At 37.3% G+C, this 19,582-nt stretch overlaps 1 protein-coding gene across 1 annotated transcript in view; it reads left to right on the top strand.

The window, feature by feature from the left end:
- RORB (RAR related orphan receptor B) overlaps window positions 1-19,582 on the top strand; it is an 84,219-nt gene that overhangs the window by 46,733 nt on the left and 17,904 nt on the right. The window contains exons 5-8 of the mRNA XM_042780595.1: window positions 9,970-10,091; window positions 12,393-12,525; window positions 15,651-15,758; window positions 18,204-18,314. Of these exons, the coding sequence (XP_042636529.1) occupies window positions 9,970-10,091; window positions 12,393-12,525; window positions 15,651-15,758; window positions 18,204-18,314 (474 nt within the window). The remainder of the gene's footprint in view (window positions 1-9,969; window positions 10,092-12,392; window positions 12,526-15,650; window positions 15,759-18,203; window positions 18,315-19,582) is intronic.

Below are 19,582 nucleotides of genomic sequence, written 5' to 3' on the forward strand. Positions count from 1 at the left end.
GATTGCCCAACCTTCCTTCCGAGGAGTGGCTGGTGGGTTTGAACCGCCAGCCTTCTGGTTAGCAGTCAAGTGCCTTAGGCACTATGTTACCAGAGCTCCTTGCACTCTATCAAGTATATTGAGCCCTATGACTGTGACTCAGTGGACTCCATTTGGCCTCTGTACTGTGTACATGCTGATGGTTTCACTCATCCTGGATGATTGTCTTTGTTTTGCCTTTGTTCTGTTTAAGGCTTAATGAAAAGCTCTCAATAGAACATGTTTAAGTCTGGGATCTTTTTACCCCTAACACAGTATACAACTTCTTAGCTAGTTAATTTGTTTTTGCTGCTTGTATTACACACAAACATTAACCATATTACTAACCTGTCCTTTAGTTTTACCCAGATATTGCAATTACTTGTATTATTATGATTTTAATTGTGTTTTTCTCTATTTTACATGTCAATGAATTGTATTTTACCACATTTTCATCATTTTCTTTAAAGCTAATAGCATCTTATATTTTGTAAATACATTTTTTTCTAAAGAACTCTACAAACATTTTGCTTCAGGTATAAAGTAAATTAAAAATCAGTGTTCCATAATATGATATGAGTTGGAAATAGAATTTTCATGGTAAGGAGACTAGAAAGTACCCTGATTCATGGGTGAAACCATGATGACTGACTATACCATAAAACTGAGCCAATAAATGTGTTATAGGTTATTTATGCCCCCAACATTTTCTTAAAAGAATTTGAGGAACTTAAGTGCTAAATATGAAATGCTTTTCCTTTGAGGCTATTGATCACTCACCAATGAGTTTTAAACTGAAATATTATTGATGTTTTTATTTTAACAACACAATTCTGGTTTTTCTAAAAATAAGGATCTCTAAACAGAAATTAGAAAAATAACAAAGGTCTTTAAATTGACATTGTCCTTTCTCCTCATGCTACATCATGCAAACCGGTAGTCTCACTCTACTTGATGAAAAATTTGTCAATCTGGTTGTCTTTTGTCAAAAAGACAAAATGAGCATTTGGTTAAAAATTTCACCTTTCAACCATTTTGTTCTAATTGTATCATAGTTACTCCTTCATCGCATGGATTCTGATAAATCTTAATATTATGAAAACCTAACGCAGGCACTTAAAACATGCCTTGAGCAAGTCCATGGAGATATCCTGGTATTAATTCAAAGTAAAATTTCCTAAGAATTCTACTTTTCACATTGGAGGTATAAAAGAAACAGAGAATTCAGTTTTCTAGATCCTTAAGGCAAGTGACAAATTAAAAATTCATTAATCATTTTGATTGAGGCTGAGATATAGTATTTTAGGGAGACTACTTCCAAGTTTTAAAAAAGAAGAAGAAAAGTCCCTTATGGAGGAAAATGAACAGGGGGTATAATTCACAAAGAAGAAACCATCCTTTCTCATAAGGAGAAAAAAGAAAAAGAGAGTGAGAGAGAGAGAGAATTAGGAAGTTAAGATGCAAAAACCTCAAGTGCTATACATATATTGCTTTAAGTCTCAGCTATCTCTCCTTGGTACAGTTGGGCCACGGGTGCACTTGGCAATAACACTAAAAGCAGCAGTTTTGAAAGATACACTCAACTTTCCCACTCCCAGGATGTGGGATTCTAATGAAACCACCCGAGCCATCGCGACTGAGACGCTCTAGCCTTTGGAGAGCGCCATTTGCTGAAATGTCTAGTGAGAGCTAAAATAAGCCGCTTTGGTGGAAAAAACCTGCTGAGTGGTTGAAATCAGAGCTGCAGAAGGTCACTTGCTATTTTAGTAGCTGCAAGCTGGTCCTCATTTTATAACATCACAGCTATACACAAGAAATTGTCACCTTGCTTGTCAGTTTACTTATTTTTCATGAAAATAAGTGGATGTATTTCTTTTTCCACATAGAATTAGGTAATTCAGAGGACTTGTTTCCAAACTTTGTTTTAATATGTGGGCCAATATGTTAAAAAGTTGTTTTTCATCTATTTTCTGAAGCATTCTTTCAAAATATAACTTTTACATCCTGTGATGATGATCTTATAAAATTCCATTTACCTGTATCTCAACCATGCTGTGAATGCCTTCGGGAGGGATGTCCTTTCTGTTGTGAAGTATCCAATCCATCACAGTGCAGGGTGATGAGAATAGCAAAGAGGATGTGGAAGTCCTCACAGTCTCAGAAAGAAAGAGAGAGGGAGGAGATCCAACTAACTTCCAGGATTATCAAAGGTTGGACTCAAACCCATCCAGCCATACTCCAGAAGAACGGCCTGTTAATTTGTTTCTGTAAAGATTAGAGCCCAGAAAACCATATGAAGCTGTTTTACTCTGTAACACACGGCGTCACCATGAATCAGAATTGACTGGACAGCTATATGTTTGGGTTTTTTGGCTTTGGTTTGGAAACAGGGGAAAGAGGTTGGTTCTAGTTCTAGGGCTCTGTAATTATTGTACACAGTATTGAGAAATACCATCAATTTTTTTTACAGCTTTTTCTTCAAAAATTTAATATTTCTCTTCTTATTTCCCATATCCTAATTGGAGTTAAGATTATCCTTAAGACTTCCATGGGAAGTGTGACAATCTTAACAATATCTTTTACAATATCTTCTACCTAAAATGATAAAGTATATTTGCCTATATCGATCATTTTAAAGGTTTCTAGGACTGTGCTTTCATTTGAATCACATTCTACTCCATAAAGAAAATTATTTAATGCATGAAGTTGCAAATTCTATTAATTGAATACAAGACTTGTGTTCCAATAAGCTTTCCTCAAAAAAAGTGTCAGAGCCAAAGTCTAAACAAAACAGCAATTTATAAGGAAAAAAAAAAAAAAAAACTAAAAATTATATGTGTGTGCATGCATATATGCATACATACACGCATCATCCAGGATAATAAAGGGAACTAAAGAGAGGAAGAGGAAAGGTGAAAGCAGGCTAATTTTCATGAAATTAGCAAATAGAAAATAAGGAATACAGATGTAACACTAAACTGTAACTATACACCCACTTTTCTCTTATTACCACCCACGTTTACATTTTACCACATCGTGATTGAAAAAGAATGACTGGACTAAGCATATAAAATTGTTTTTCTTCTTCCTGGTCATTATTTTATTGAGTAAACCATCAAAGCTACCTGCATATTCTTAGTGAATTGGACAAACCTGTCTCTCAACATTCATACAAAATCTTAATCACAAGGAAGATGTAGCAGCATTTTCAGTATAGGTTCCCTTTTATAAGAATCTCCAGCTTGGCCCCCAGAGCCAAGGAAGGAAGAGCGGGAGCATTTCTTCTGGAGGTGGTCTTCCCTTTTCAGTCAGGCGTCTGAGCTGTATCCCTGCTGGGCCCATTATCCAGCACAGTGTTTGCCAGTTCCTTCTTCAACATGTGCGGCTGCCACTGAGCCTAGGTAAAGAATCCAACAAAAGCTGGTCTCTGAGAAGCAACTGTAATCCAAGTCCGGGAAACGGAAGAAGGGTGTGTGATTGCCCAGAGAGTTTCCATATCCTCTACTCTTTTACCTCAGACTCTTTTGTCTGGACTTTCTCATGTGGTTGGTCCCTGGAGAGGACTTCGTTTACTATTACCTTTTCTATTTTTCCAGGCAAGGAGTCTTGAAAGTTCCTTTGACTCCCAGCAGGAACTTTGCATATTGTACTCGTTGTCTCTTTCTTCTTTTAAATCCTTCTCCCCTTTTCACAACTGCAGACTCTCAGTGCAGGCAAATCATCTTCTCTGATGCTCACACATCTTTCTAATCACCAGAATGAGTCCCTAGATCCCACTCCTACCAGAGCAAGCCTAACTTTACCGTGTGGTTTGTTGACATGGGCCCTGAGAGGGTCAAGTCAGTTTTTGCATCTGACTCACCTTTACATTGCAAAGGTTACTTCCGCAATTGCTTTTACTGTGTGTTTGCCTTCATTGGTATTTATTTATCTTATAAGAGATAAAAGAGATTTGACTTTTATTTCTCACCATAAAGGTATGGGAAATAATTGTGCATGCTTAATGTTTGACTTCAGAGACATTATGAATGCTTAGGCTTTAAGATCATAAAAAAACAAACTAACAAACAAACAAAGACAGGGTGGGTTGGGGCAATCTTTACTTTCTCAAATCCTTTGTGAAATAAGACAGAAGGATGGATAGACACTTTCAACATTATATTTAATAAATTCAACATTAATTGAATACCTACTATATTTAATGTTTCCTCACTCTCGCCACCACATCTGTTAGTCTTGTTCATCCTCCTACAGAACTATCTCTGGAATGCAGCCCCTCCACTCCATCCCTAACATTATCTCCTAGTCCAGGTCCTCCTCATTTCTTGCCTGAATTGTCACAACAGCCTAATTTCACACAGTCACTAATGTCATCTCATCTATTTTGTCACTGCCAGAATTGTCTTTCTAAAACAAAAAATGACCATATCACTCTCCCATTTCATGGCTTCCACTGCCTACCAGTTGCCTACAAAATAAAATCCAAATTCCCTAGCCTGGCTTATTCAGCTACTCATGCTGTAGTCACTATTCCCATCCCACCCCTCTTCATATCTCAAAGAACCCTATACTTCAGTGGCTAAAGACAAGAGAATGCTTAAACTTTGGCTAACATTTCCCAGGAGGTGTTATAAAGGAATAGATAAAGAGTTTTTCATGTCTCACCGTTCTCTCCATTCACAATACAATGCATACAAACCAGACTTCTTACTAGAAAAAACAGTCCTGTTTCAGAATTTTATTTGGTAACTCTGTGAAATTTGGTCTATAGTCAATAAATCTTTCGGAAGGGAGGGGATTGTAAAATGTAAGATATAATGTGTGAAATTACCTTTCCTGTAGCTGCTTTTCTATCTCTGCTTTTGTTACACAATTTCCTTTATCTGAGATACATCTTCCTCTACTCCATGTGTCAAACTCCTACTCATCTTTCAAGATCCATGTTAACAGGTACATATTCTAGACTGCCCAGACTGAGTTAGACACTTTCTTCTTTGGACTCCCACAATAGCTCAGTTAGGGCACATATCACATTACATAATGATATGGCATGATATATGATATGAAATTATTGTAAGATCCTAAAAAAAAATGGTATTTTTTTGTTTTGTTTTGCTTTCATCAGTACCAAGACCTAGCATCTAGTAGCTTTTCAAAATATTTATAATATTTGTTGAAAGCATATATAAAGGCACTGTGCTGGACTCCATTGCTCAGTTGTTGAAGAGTTTATAGTCTGGAGTGCAAGAAATAGATCTACATAAATAACCACAAGACAAGCCCAATTGGATTACTAAACTGGAGGTTGAATCAAAACCATCGACCTGAAAGCACAGGGAAACCTGCATCAGGGACAGACCCCTAAACTGAGCTTTGAAGCATACATGTGGATTTAACTTCCAATTTTACCTAACCTCAAACAAATGAACTCACTGCCATCGAGTCCATTCTGATTCATAGTGACCCGCATTGGTTTTTCCAAGATAGTAAATCTTTACGGAAGCAAACTGTTCCATCTTTCTTCCCCAGAGCAGCTGGTGGGTTCGAACCACCAACCTTTTGGTTAGTAGCCAAATGCCTTAACCACTACATCACCAGAGATCCTTTTGCTTAACCTACTAATTTTGTTTATTATGGCCATCCCTCCTCATACCCTGTAGAATGCTATGCTTTGATGGGAGAAGGCCACAGAATTCTTAAATGTTGGCAAATTATTCCCAGGAGATGTCATGAAGGAACAGATAATGAGTTTTTCATAACACAATTTTGAATAGCAATTGTAGTTTTGCTTATCAGCCCTAAAGCTTATAAATTATTGACAAATCACCATATCTTTGAAGATGAAAACAAACTACACCATGAAGATAAAGTTTCAAAAACTATAGAGCTACAAAAGACATAAGTTTTCATTATATACCTAACAGAGAACAAGTATGTTTTTTTTTTTTTATTCTAAGTAATTAGACTGCCCCAGTGAAATTGAAAAGTGATAAACCATGACATACCAATCTATTTTCATATGATCTATAGAATAATTCTTGCCCTTTTTACAACCTAGGAGGATATTCAATAAAAATTTTGAATATAGTTTTCTTTTTTAAGAAAGGATCTTGTAATATGATGAACAATGAAATTCTAGAAATAATGCTGAATCCAAGAGCATAACTATAGTCATATGTTATTAGTATTTTGTAGCATCTTCTATGTCTGTCATTTTATAGTTCTGATTGAAAACTCTAATAAATATTGAATTACATTCTTTCAGTAGCACTGATTACAAAATTGAATAATATCTCTGTTTTCTCTCCTTTAGAATCATCACATTGCTTCCCTGATGACAAACTATATAAAATGTCCTAAAATGGTAATTGTAGCTATTCATTGAGTGTTTATTATTTGCCAGGCTTTGGTCTACAGGAGATTTTATTTGGAAAGTAGGAACTTAAATTTAAACTTTTAATACTCTACATCATTTAAACTCAGCTTAATTAAGACCATGTATACCAGAAGCTCAGTAAGGTAACAAAAATACCTCATTTCTGCTCTGAGAGTTGTCTTGGAGATAGGAAATTTGACAATTTAGACAAGGATTGTGTTTGAAATGAAGAACAAGAGAAATTCCCTTTCTGCATGGGAGCTCTGGTGGTGTAGTCCTAAGGCATTTGACTGCTAACCAGAAGGCTGGCAGTTCAAACCCACCAACCACTCCTTGGAAGGAAGACTGGGCAATCTACTTTCCTAGAGATACCACCGTGGAAACCCAAGGTGGGATCGCTATGAGTCAGATTCAACTCAACAGCAGTGAGTTTGGTTTGGTTTGATGACCCAAGTGTAGTGAGCAGGCAAAAGATGTGGTCATTTTCATTCCACTCACATCCCACATACAGAATTCCCTGGAACTTTAGTTTCTCAAACTGTTACCTTCTTCATGTGTCCAAATAGCCGGTGGGACTATGAGGACCATCGTAGTTATCTGCTGTAACAACAACACCACAATTGCATGGCTTTACCAAACAGAAATCTGTTTTCTCATAGTTTCAGAAACTAGAAGTCTGAATTCAGAGCGCCAGCTCTAGGGGAGGGCTTTTTCACTCAGTGGGCTCTGGAGGAAAGTCCTGTCTCTTTGAGCTTTTGCTCCTAGCTCTTCCTGTGGCTTAGCATCTCTCCCCTATCCCCTCTGGAGGCCTCATCTGCTTCTTTTATCTCTTGTAAGAGGTGACTCAGGACCTTACACTAATCCTGCTTCATTAATGTAACAGAAAACTCATTCCTAAAAGGGATTATAACCACAGGCATCAAGATTAGGATTTACAACACATATTTTTGAGGGACACAATTCAAAACATAACAAGGACCCTTCTGCCAACAATATCCAAATCCCAATTTCAGGGGATTCCTAAACCAAAACCAAAACCAAACCCACTGCCATTCTGGTTCATAGCGACCCCATTGGATTTCTGAGGCAATAACGCTTTACGGAAGTGCATTGCCCAGTCTTCCTTCCACAAAGTGGCTGGTGGGTGTGAACTGCCAGCCTTCTGGTTAGCAGTCAAAATGATTTAGGCACTGTGCTGCCACCAGAGCTCCTAGCAAATTTTCAAGAAGAGTTCTCATGTCCAGTTATATTCTCAACTTTCTATCACCAAACCCAAAACGAGTGGTGTTTGAGATTTAATACCAAATACAACTAATTTAGGATAAACAGCCTCAAAAGATTGTTACTACTTATTAAGAATCATACAACCCTCTCTTTTTCAAAAAAGTTTTTAAAGGAAAATGTTATCATATAGGAAATTAGAAAGGAGAATATAATGCTCTCTATGACCCAACTTCAATAACTCATGAGTCAGTCTTATTTAATCTATCTATATTCCCTTTCTTAATTATTTTGAAGCAAATCTCAGGAATCATATTATTTTATCTGTGATATTTCAATGTGTGTCTCTAGAAAATAAGGACTTTTTTTTAGTCTGATCACAAAATCACTGCTACATATAAAAATTAGCAAAAGTTTTTTAATATTTTCAAATATCTATTCTATGTCCATGCACCCCTAATTATCTCCTACTTGGTTTTTATTTCTATGTTTGGTTTGTTTTGCAGTTTGTTTCAGTCAGTGTTTAAAGAAGGGTCATACATGGTAATTGGCTCATGTTTCTTTTATTTTTTAATTTTTATAAATTCTCTCCCTGTAACTGATTTTTTTCTCCTTGCATTGTCTTATGGGACAAATGAGGTTATCTGTCCTCTAGCATTCCCTGTGACTGGCTTTTGTCAATCACATTCCATGTGTTTTTGCTGGGCTGCTTCATAAGTGGTGCTGTGTTGATGAAGAGGTAAATAAGGTCTGGTCATCACAGCGCAGCGTCAGCAACTGCTGTAATGCTCGGGCCTGTCATGGTCTCTGCTGTGATGATCAACATTGTGGTGCTCAGTCGTTAATTCATCAGAAGTTGCAAAGTGATATTTTAATTCTGTCATTCTTTCTTCATTGGTTTAGAAAAGAAACTCACCTTCATCTATCACTTGGTTACTCTGAGGTGTAGTTCCTGTAGGAAATACAGGAAAAAAAGCTTGATTTTTTTTCCCTTTATTTACCAGTTTTCAATGAATTTGCTCCCTATCATCCACAAAAGTATGACTTTTTTTGCATCATTATGAATTCATAGATTTAATATATTTTATGTGTTTCTATCTATTGCAATTCTTACCCTCATTGATGTTCAAATTGTCCCATCTTTAAAAAGTCTGCGCCTCTTCAAATTGGCTCCTGCATTCTTTCAACACAATCCTAATAGTCTTTGATTTCTGGTATAACAAGTAGTTCATTTGTACATTTTTTGCCCCAGATCAGAAATTCACTATTTCTCCAAGGACCTTTTGGTAATTATATTTAGAGAACACAGTCTAGGCAATAGGCCTTTTCTATACACACACTTGGGAAATAACTTTTTTTAAAAAAAATAATTTTTATGAGTATATAAGAATTCTTACAGTTCAAATTTAGGAGTAAAAGGTTTTTGCTAACATTCTTTGATCTTACATCAGTGTCTCATTTCTCCCTACTAAAAATCCCCATGTGAATAATGCCAATACTTATTTGCTGTCTGTCATAATACACAATGGAACAGTCTGAAGATAAAAATATCAATGCCAGCAACAATAATATGATGATGGAAAACTTTGTAATATTGTTTTTGAGTTCTCCTTCTCTTAGGGTGTATTTCTCACAAAGGATGATGTAAGACACTTAGAAGAGTTCCTGTTTCCTTCAACGTGAAACCTAACTAGAAACACACTTAATCTATTTGTTTTGTTTTTCTTCTAAATATTTTGGAATTTGGGGATGGGAAGGGATTTTCAAATTTAATTTAATTTTATAATTATATAAAATTTTTACATGCTTCAAAAGTCAAATCTACAAAAATAATATCATCATAGAAGTCTACCTTTGATCTGTGTCATCTATTTATTCTCACTCTCCTCTATAAGGAATTGTTTTATTTTCAGTGCATTCTCTTTATTTTTAATATAAGCAAATGCACTTATATCTTAATCACTTCTCTAAGATAAATAATTGTGATCTAGTGATGTTCAAAACATCTTAAAGTATTTGAACTATAACTGTTAAGAATGTTAGTGGACTTTTAGAAACATTAGATATAATCATTTAATATGTACTTTAAAAATGATAATTACTTGAACACTTTACAACTTGTAAGACCCCAGTTGTGATCAGAATAAAGGGGACAAAAAAGCAGTATATTTGGTTAAAAGACTGAAAATTGACAAAAAGACAATAAATTGTTTCTCTGGAGACTTTAAGATAAAGAGTGATGTTAAAGACACTTTATCTCCAAAAGACACTCCTACAATAAGCCTGTTAAAAGCAGATTTCTTTAAGAACAATGAGCAATTTACACGCCCTTGAATTGATATTCTTTCTCATAGATCGAATTGCACAGAACATCATTAAGTCCCATTTGGAGACATGTCAATACACCATGGAGGAGCTGCATCAGCTGGCATGGCAGACCCACACCTATGAAGAAATTAAAGTGTATCAAAGCAAGGTACTCTCAGACTATGGGAACACTTTTATGTGATTATCCTATTTCTCAGTGCGGGATTATTGACATTTTGGCCTGGACGATCCTTTGTGGTAGGAGGTTGTTTTGTGCATTGTGGGATATTTAGCAGTATTCTTAGATGCCAGTAGCACTTCTCTGACACACAGTTGTGATGCCCAAAACTCCCTCCAGACATTGCCAAATATTCCATGGGAGGAAAACCATCCTAGTTGAAAAACCACTGCCCTTTGTGAGTGACCCAAGAGACTATACATCCATCAAGTGTTGATTTTAGGAAATCTACTTCTTAAATTCAGGCATGAGTCGAACCTTACTACTATAAGTAAGTAATCACAACGCAACGCAATGCAACACATTGCCATTGAGTAGGATCCGACTCATAGCGACCCCTCCTTGGGTGCCCAATCTTCCTTCCAAGGAGTGGCTGGTGGGTTTGAACAGCCAGCCTTCTGGTTAGCAGTCACATGCCTTAGACAATAACAGTAATTATAAAAGTCACAAATGTGTGCAACAAAGATATGAAACCAAGCGTTCTGATTTTTTTTCCCTATGTTTTAAAAAAAGAATGTAAGAAAAAAAGGGGACAATTCACTTCACATTATTATTATTACTACTATTTTATTGATTATTCTTTGTGCGCATTAAGAAAGAGTTATTAGACAAAGGAATTTGTGGTGTTGGTTAGTATTCACATTACACCCATTCCTCACTTATTGATATGGTTAGGTTCCAAAGACTGTGGGAAAATTGGCATTATGTGAAAATGGAGGATGGCTATCTATATTAGATCACAAAATGGAGGATGACTACATCATTACATAACTAGCCAAATTACATCATTGCATAACTGCCAAACCACTGATAATCATGCACAGCCAACATTACTCTCACCTCATACCAAATGTACATCTTTAATGTGTAAAATAGTCAGGTAATCTACTACTGTCATAAATGTAAAATGTAGGATAACCAGATAGTTGATAAGAGAGTATTAGGGGTACTATATTTTAGTACTGAGTTTCTCAATTATAATACTTACCAGTAGATGGAATTTTAATAAAATATGTATATATAGATATAAATGTATGTATATCTAAATATATGATTACACCATACTGGTTTTTCTCTACTAGAACAATGAAATTTTACTACTTTTATGTAAATAACAAGTCAGAGCAGAGTTAACACACATGAATTTTGGCTTCTTACTCTGAAGGAAGGAGTCTGGTGGCATAAGATTAAACTGTTCAACTGCTAACCAAAAGATTGACAGCCGTCCACAAGAAAAAGATGAGGCAGTTGGCTTCCATAAATATTTACAGCCTTAGAAACTCTAAGGGGCAGTTCTACTCTGCCCTAAAGGGTCACTATGAGTCGAAATCGGCTCATTGGCAGTGAGTTTATTCCAAAGAAAATTACCCAAGGACTAACACGAACCACTCCTCAGAAAGGAGATTGGGCAATCTACTTCCATAGTGATACCACCTTGGAAACCCAAGGAGGGGTCTCTGTGAGTGGGATCTGACTTGACAGCAGTGCTTACCTCACCTCACCTCACCATTTTACTTAGGAAGGAGCTCTGGTGGTGTAGTGGCTAAGGCATCTGACTGCTAACCAGAAGGTTGATGGTTCAAACCTGCCAGCTACTCTGTGGATGAAAGACTGAGCTATCTATTTCCATAAAGATTTACTGCCTCAGAAACCCTAAAGGGGTCGCTATGAGTCAGAATCTACTCAATGGCAGTGTGTTACTTAAGAGAATGATTTGATTTGATTTGATGCCTTTTCCCTTGCAAGTCTTTTCATACCAAGAAACAATCTCCACAAGTTCTGGATAAAGGACACAATATAAAATGTTACAAATTTAGTGTTCAATAGATACACATGAAAATGATATCATGGGAGAATTTGATTTCATTCTCTATTTCTCAATGCAAGAGTTTGTTTTCACATATGAACCAAGAGCTGGAGTTTAAGTACACAGAAGGAAAGGAGGCAAAAAGAGTGAAAAACGTAACTAAAGGAAACTATCTTTGCATACTATGGTCAGTATTTCCATTATTTTAGCCGTATTAGTACTTACATAATTGTGGTGTATCAAAGTTCAAATAGGTTGAAACAATATCTTAGAAAATGTTACCCACCTCTTTCAAAGGAATCAAGTCAATTCCCACCTTGAGCCTCAAGTAACAGGTAAATGCCAGTAAGGCAACACTGACTATTTTGTTGACTCTCCAAGGAGTTCTTGGCTCCTTTTACATTCTGTGTTTTTTCCTCTTCAAGTCCAGGGAAGCACTGTGGCAGCAATGTGCCATTCAGATCACTCATGCCATCCAGTACGTGGTGGAGTTTGCAAAGCGGATAACAGGCTTCATGGAGCTCTGTCAAAACGATCAGATTCTACTTCTGAAGTCAGGTGAGCAAGTGCAAATTCATGGAGGATTGGGGTCATCTACTTTAGACCGGGATGCAAGGGATCCTTAGCTCTGTATTGGTTCCAGAAAATCCTCCTTCCAACATACAGCACATTTTTACCACCCACAATGTCACCAACTCCCAAGGGAAACTCTCAGTAATAAAAATGCCCTGGTACTCATTCAGCTCTCCTTTGAAGTCAAATACAATTTTGCTTATTGAAAGTAGAGCTATTAATTGCAGAGGTTGAGATACCCAGCTTGACAGGCAGTGCAAGTAATTAGCGTGTCAAGATGGCTGAATTGCTGAGCTGGCGCTAAAATGTACTACTTGCCTTCTGTGGGGAAAAAAAGAATGCAGGCTAGCTGAGCTCTGCCTCTGTGGTCATTTCCAATCAGTTTAATGAGGATAGCCTGCAGCCAGTCTACACCAGGAGAAACTCCACTGTGCTCTAATCTTTCCCTCTCCCTTTTCTCACACACACTCTGACAAATGCACAGCCGCCTAGGAAGTAGCTCGAGAAACTCTGCAGATGATTGACTTTGCAGATGCTCTTACCCAAGTAAAAAAATAAAATAAATTATTTGTCTTTCTAAAGCCCCTTTCAAAATAGAAAATAAGAACCACTGTGGTGTCGATGCTAACCTTAGTGGTCCTGGGCCATAGTAATAGTAATAACATACTTTGATATATATATAATGAAACACATTTATATGTTCATGTTTTCTATGACATCTCATTTAATCTTATGAGGTTGGCATTATAATTTCCATCTGATAAAGAAGAAGACAAAGATTTGTAAAAGTGAAGGGCCATATTCAATGTTACAAAGTCATTATGTGCAAGGCTGGCATCTGAATCTGGTGTGAGTATATTGATAATTCTAAGTTGCTACTTCTTTACTAGATGATGAAAATGGATGCAAACCTTGACTCAAGCACTAATTTGATGCATCAGTTATGTACTACTGTGTTAAAAAAATAAAATAGCCTTGAAGCTTAGCTCAACAATAATCATTTCTTTTGCTCTCAAATCTACAAATTAGGCAGGGCCTAACAGGGACAACTAATCTGTGCTTCATATAATGTCTGCATAGGCAACTCAGCTGGTGGCCTGGAGATCTGTTTACAAATCGGCTCAATCACATGGCTGCCAGGTTGTGCTGGTTGACAACTTAGGCTCAGGCGAGGCTCTGGACTGCAAGCCTCAATTCTTTTCCATGTGATCCTCTATACAGAGAGCTTAGACTTCCTCACAGTATAGTTGCTGACTTGCAAGATCTAGCATTCCAAGAGAATAAGGCAGAAGTGCATAGCCTTCTTCTGACTTAGCCTCAGAAATCATATAATGTAACCTCTACCATATTCTATCATTGCAAGCAGTCAGAAGGCCCACTCATGTTCAAGGGTTGGGGACATGGATTCTCCTTCTTGACAGGGAATGGAAAGATTCTGGGAAAAAAATGTAAGATGGGAGATATTTTTGTGGCCATCTTTGAAAAATAAAATATGCCACACTTACTATGTGACCTTGACCTAATCACTTCATCTCTCTAGATAGCAATTTCCTCATCCGCAACATAAAGACACAGGTTAGAAACAATGAATTTGAAATTACATCAGCAGCACCGGAAGAGCTTATGGACAGTATAAGCATCTTCCTAGGCCCATGGAATCAAAATCTTTGAGAGGGAAAGGCCAGTTCAATGTATTTCCTATTGTCTCAGAAATATAACCAGTCCCTAGAACCTCTGGTCATATGATCTTTAACATCTCTGTTTACTGTAAGAGTGTTGACTCTGCTTGCTGTAACGCATGTGTGAAATGGGGCCAGTAAAGCTCACCTGAAATGGTTATTGCAAGGAGCAAGTGTGATAATAAATATAAAGGGCCTAGGACACTGCCTGGCACAATGTGGATACTCAGTAGGCACAGTGTAGATACGCAATAAATGATACTTATTACTGCTTGCATCAGAAAGGCATTGCTTCAATTACTGTTTGCAAATTTCCTATGTGTAAGACCCTAAGACCCTGTGCTGTATACTATGCCTTGGGAAAACAAAGAGAAACCAGCAGAGCAAGGAAAATAAAGCACACAGACATTAATATAAAGTGATGATGTAATAAAGGCCCCAAAGATGTGGCGAAATCTTCAGTATGATTCTTGATGCCCTCAGGCACATTTGTGGTTTTGATTCTGGTCATCACCTTCCAACACTCTATGGTCAAAATCACTATTTCTCCAAAATGCAGAGAAACTGTGCAGCAATAGTTCTGCAGGATGTCATGAAGGCTCTGAGAGAAAAACAAAGGCAGTAAACTACTCCATTCAACAAATATTTATTTGCACCTACTATGTGCCAGGAGCTTTCTAGATCCTGCAAATACAAGAGTGAACAAATTATCCACAACTGCCCATGGATTTAGATGAAGTTCCTGCCTTCATTGGTATTACAGTTAATTCAGAGAAATGCTAAAATCATCAGGGTTGAATAAACTCCTCCATGCCAGGACTTCCGCAGCCTTTGATCTAGAAATGTTGATTGTAACTCTCTGGAGAGAAAGGGTTTGTTAAAATGTATTTGTCCAAGAAATCCTCCTCTCAAAGAGCATCACATGCAAACAGTGCCCCAAGTAACACATTGAAGGATTCTCTACCCAAAGTCATCTTGTGCTGAAATATGCACAGACTATGTTAACAACTCCATGTGATGGCTGAAGCAGAGAGCAAGTTTTCCCAATAGAAAAAGTTCATCAAAAGTTAACAGGCCAGGCTTGCCCTCCTACACTTTCTTTTGAGGCTATGTATCATCAATTGTCTACTCAAGAATTGAAATTCATTTTAATATTAGTCAAAAATAGAAAGAAATGCATTCTTCTAAAGTAAACGTTATTGCTGGCCTCTATGGTAGCCACCTTGGAAATATATTTTATTTTTAATTCCTCAAGTAAATATCAAGGGAACTTTATTTCTAATATAGTTATTTTTCACCTGGGGAGGAATCTTGCGAAGTTTCTGTATGTGTATGTGTTTTAAAGTTCTTAAAATCTCTTGGCTCGTATGCTGTAATGACCTCATTATACTCTGTCATTTTTTTCATTATTAATTTGTTTTTAACTCCTAGGTTGCTTGGAAGTGGTTTTAGTGAGAATGTGCCGTGCCTTCAACCCACTAAACAACACTGTTCTGTTTGAAGGAAAATATGGAGGAATGCAAATGTTCAAAGCCTTAGGTAAGTTTCCGTTTGATGAGGACACAAATAAATGAAATGCCTTCATTGTTTCATGTGAATTAAAAAATAAAAAATTGAGTAAATCACTTCTAACTCATGACAACCCCATGTGTGGCAAACTAGAATTGCACTCCAGAGGGTTTTCAAGGTTCTGACCTTTGGGGAGCAGATCAGCAGGCCCAAGTGCCACTGGGTGGGTTCGAGCCGCCAACCTTTTGATTTGTAGTGAGCACTTAAAAATTTGCATCACAGGGATTCCTCATGTGAGCTAGTAGTGTCTCGTGGTTCTGCAGGGTTGAACTAAGTCAGCCTCCAATGTTTCTTCTAACTCTCCCAAGCTTACAATTGTGGTCCCTATGATGAAAGGCAGGAGGTCTGGTGGCATAGTACCTAAGGCATTTGACTGCTAACCAGAAGGCAGGTGATTCAAATCCACCAGCCACTCCTTGGAAGGAAGATTTGGCAATCTACTTCCGCAGTGATACCGCTGCAGAAACTCAAGGAGGGGTCTCTATGAGTCGGATCTGACTCAACAGCCATGACTTTGGTTTTGGTTTTGTTTTTTTTATGATGAAAGGCGGAGGAGAGCCATGGACACTATTGAGATTATTGTTGCTGTTGTTAGTTGCCACAGAGTTAATTACAATTCATTGTGATCCTCCACCTCATTTGGAAATAAATGAAGATTGCTTTTAAAAGATCTGGGCTGCATCATAGATCATTCCATGTAGAATCCACTTTCTTTTACCTTATTTAATGGCTGTGCAAAGTATATTATGTAGACCACTGGTGGCTCATGAGGGTGACCACTTCAGTTTCTTCTGTAAATGAGTAGTCACTAATTACAGTGTTTAATTAAAAGAGGGTCCCCACCCTTGGTAATCACCCAGAACAGTGACTTTCCCTGTTAATTCAACAAGTTTTGAGGTACAGATAAAATTGGCACTGACTTGACCAAAACAATTTACAGATCATTCTTGATGGGAGGCAAGAAATGTGAGTTTGGGGGTGTTGTGTATCATTCACATCCAGTCATCAGTGCAGGCACATGGATAAGAAGAACATTAGCAAACATGGGCTGATGCCAGGAAAGGTTTTACCAATTGATAGTGCCATGTGTTCCATATCCTGCCCATGGACACCAGAGAAGGTCACTGCCCTTTCACCTCTTGTGCTGTTAGTTGATATAGTAGCCAACCTCAAGCCCGTCAGGGATGGCAATATTTCCTTTCTGTAGTTGATACACATTCATGCCATCTCCAAGGCTAGATTTTCAAGAAAGGAGGAAAAGCCTTGGCAAGCAATTTCAGTATATTTCCAGCTTCATAAAATAAACATTTACCCAGGATCAGTGAAGGAACAAAGCATGATTCTATCAAAATTCAAAAAGACTGACCAATGTACCTGCAAGTCATTTGTTAGAAGGTAAAAATAAATGAACCCTAGTTCCTAAATCAACTTTCCGGGGAAGTTACCAAATTGAAAAGTACCTCAACTCCATTCTACAAGAAGTTTCTAACAGCTCAATTTGGAGCACCTAGGCACATGACTTTGCCAATAAGACTAACAGCCCCCTGCCCTTTTATATAATGTTTCAGAATTTCATTGAATGATGTTTCTATTCCAAAGGCTCCCCCAAATCACTTCTTCTTCTTCTTCTTCTTTTTTTTTTTTTTTTTTTTTGATGTTTAGTTGGAAATAACTTCAAATTCATAGGATTTGATCCAGATTATGCATTCCTAGCCAGAAATTACACTGGCAAGTATACTATGTCCATTTGCTTCTCATTGGTAATGATAATTTTGATTAGCTGGTTAAGATGTCATCCAATTTCTTCACTCTGTAATTACTATCAAAGAGCTCTGGTGGCACAGTGGTTAGGTGCTCAATTCCTAACCAAAAGGTCAGCAGTTTTAAACCACCAGCCACTCCCCAGGAGAAAGATGTGGCAATCTGCTTCTCTAAGGATTATTGGCTTGGAAACTATGGGCAGTTCTACTCTGTCCTATAGAGTCACTATGAGTCAGAATCGACTCAACAGCAACAGGTTATGAGATAATTACTATCAAATCACTGTTTAGATATATGGGGGAAAAAAAAAAGAACATTGCAATTGAGTTGATTCCAACCCATGGCAACTCCATGTGTGTGACAGTAAAACTGTGCTGCACAGGGCTGACAGGGGCTGAGTTTTCAGAAGTATATCACCAGGCCTTTCTTCTGAGGATGTTCTAACTGGAACTGAACTGCCAACCTTTCAGTTAGCATCTGAGGGAAACCATTTGCACAACCCAGGGACTCATTTTTATGTGTTTGAACGAAGAAATATTTGTTCTAGATATGCAGTGTGCAAAATCTTGAATAACTTCTTGATTATGAGAAGTTTCTTAGTGCTGCTCCATTCCATTTAAGAGTTTTCATTTAATTTTCTTTCTTTCTCTCTAGGTTCTGATGACCTAGTGAATGAAGCATTTGACTTTGCAAAAAATTTGTGTTCCTTGCAGCTGACCGAGGAGGAGATTGCTTTGTTTTCATCTGCTGTTCTGATATCTCCAGGTAGGGAGGTCTAAGATCCCTTACCTTTTTTTTCTCAAAAAACTTGTTTTACCATCTGGGATATTAACAATGTTTATCTAAATCAATGTGTTCAGGAGAAACTTTGTTAAAAGAACCAAATTTTTCTTTAGCAGTCATATGATATTTTTGGATAATGCAAAGGAAAGTAGCCTCAAATAAATTACTATGGTCAATTTTGACCCAAAAGCAAGAGTTGGGAATGTGGTAAGGATCCTTCCAGATTCAAAGAAGCAAAATTGTTCCTTAATGGATAAATGAAAACAGATGTGCCCTAAATTACAGTTAAGTTCTATTTTAACTTTAAGGATAAAGAACATAGAAAAAAATGCCAGATAGGATGAGGCTTGTAGAAATATACCTAAATGAAAGATCCAGCATAGGAACTAAAATAAGTAAAATGTATACTTTTCCTTCTTTAGATACCTCTTTTGTTGGCTTGTCTACCAAACTTAATGTTGATGTGCTCATCTCAGGCAAATACAGGATTGTTGCTATTGTCATCAATTGCCATGAAGTCAGTTCCAACTCATGGCAACCCCATGTGTGCAGAGTAGAACTGCTCCATTGGGTTTTCAAGCTGTGACCTTTTGGAAGCAGATCACCAGGCCTGTCTTTTGAGACACCTCTGGGTAGTTTGAACTGCTAACCTTTCAGCTAGTAGTTGAGTACTTAACTGATTGTGGCACCCAAGACTAGTAACTTTAGGAGTGATGACAACAGAAGAGAAAATGGCTCCTACTACAGGCCGCCAAATGGAAGAGGAAGAGCCTAAGATGTGAAAGCAGACATTGTCTATTACCTCTGTTACCACTCATCTGTGTAACCTTAAACACATGATTTCTTGGACCCTCAGTGTCCTCATCTGTAAAATCATATCTATGACCTTTTCTAGCTCTGAAACGGCATAAAATACCCGAAAAGTTTCAGAGAAGTTTAGATGTAGCAATATTTATTTAAAAACCTGTTGCCCTCAAGTCGGTTCAACGCCTTTGTGTGTCAGAGAGTAGAAGAGCTCCATAGGATTTTCTTGGCTGTAACCTTTACAGAGCAGATCAGCAGGCTTTTCTTCCACAGTGCTACTGACTTGGTTCAAAGCACCCACATTTAGGGTAGTAATCCAGTGCAAAGTCTTTGTACCATCCAAGGACTTTATGGCATAAAATACCAAAAACTTTTCAAATAAAGGTGTGATAATGTTTATGGGTCAAATAAAACTGTAGAAACCGAAATATTTTAAAAAGTATAAG

This window comes from Orycteropus afer, unplaced genomic scaffold (assembly GCF_000298275.1).
Source record: "Orycteropus afer afer isolate SDZICR_OR568_19922 unplaced genomic scaffold, OryAfe1.0 scaffold00005, whole genome shotgun sequence".
Lineage (NCBI taxonomy): Eukaryota > Metazoa > Chordata > Mammalia > Tubulidentata > Orycteropodidae > Orycteropus > Orycteropus afer.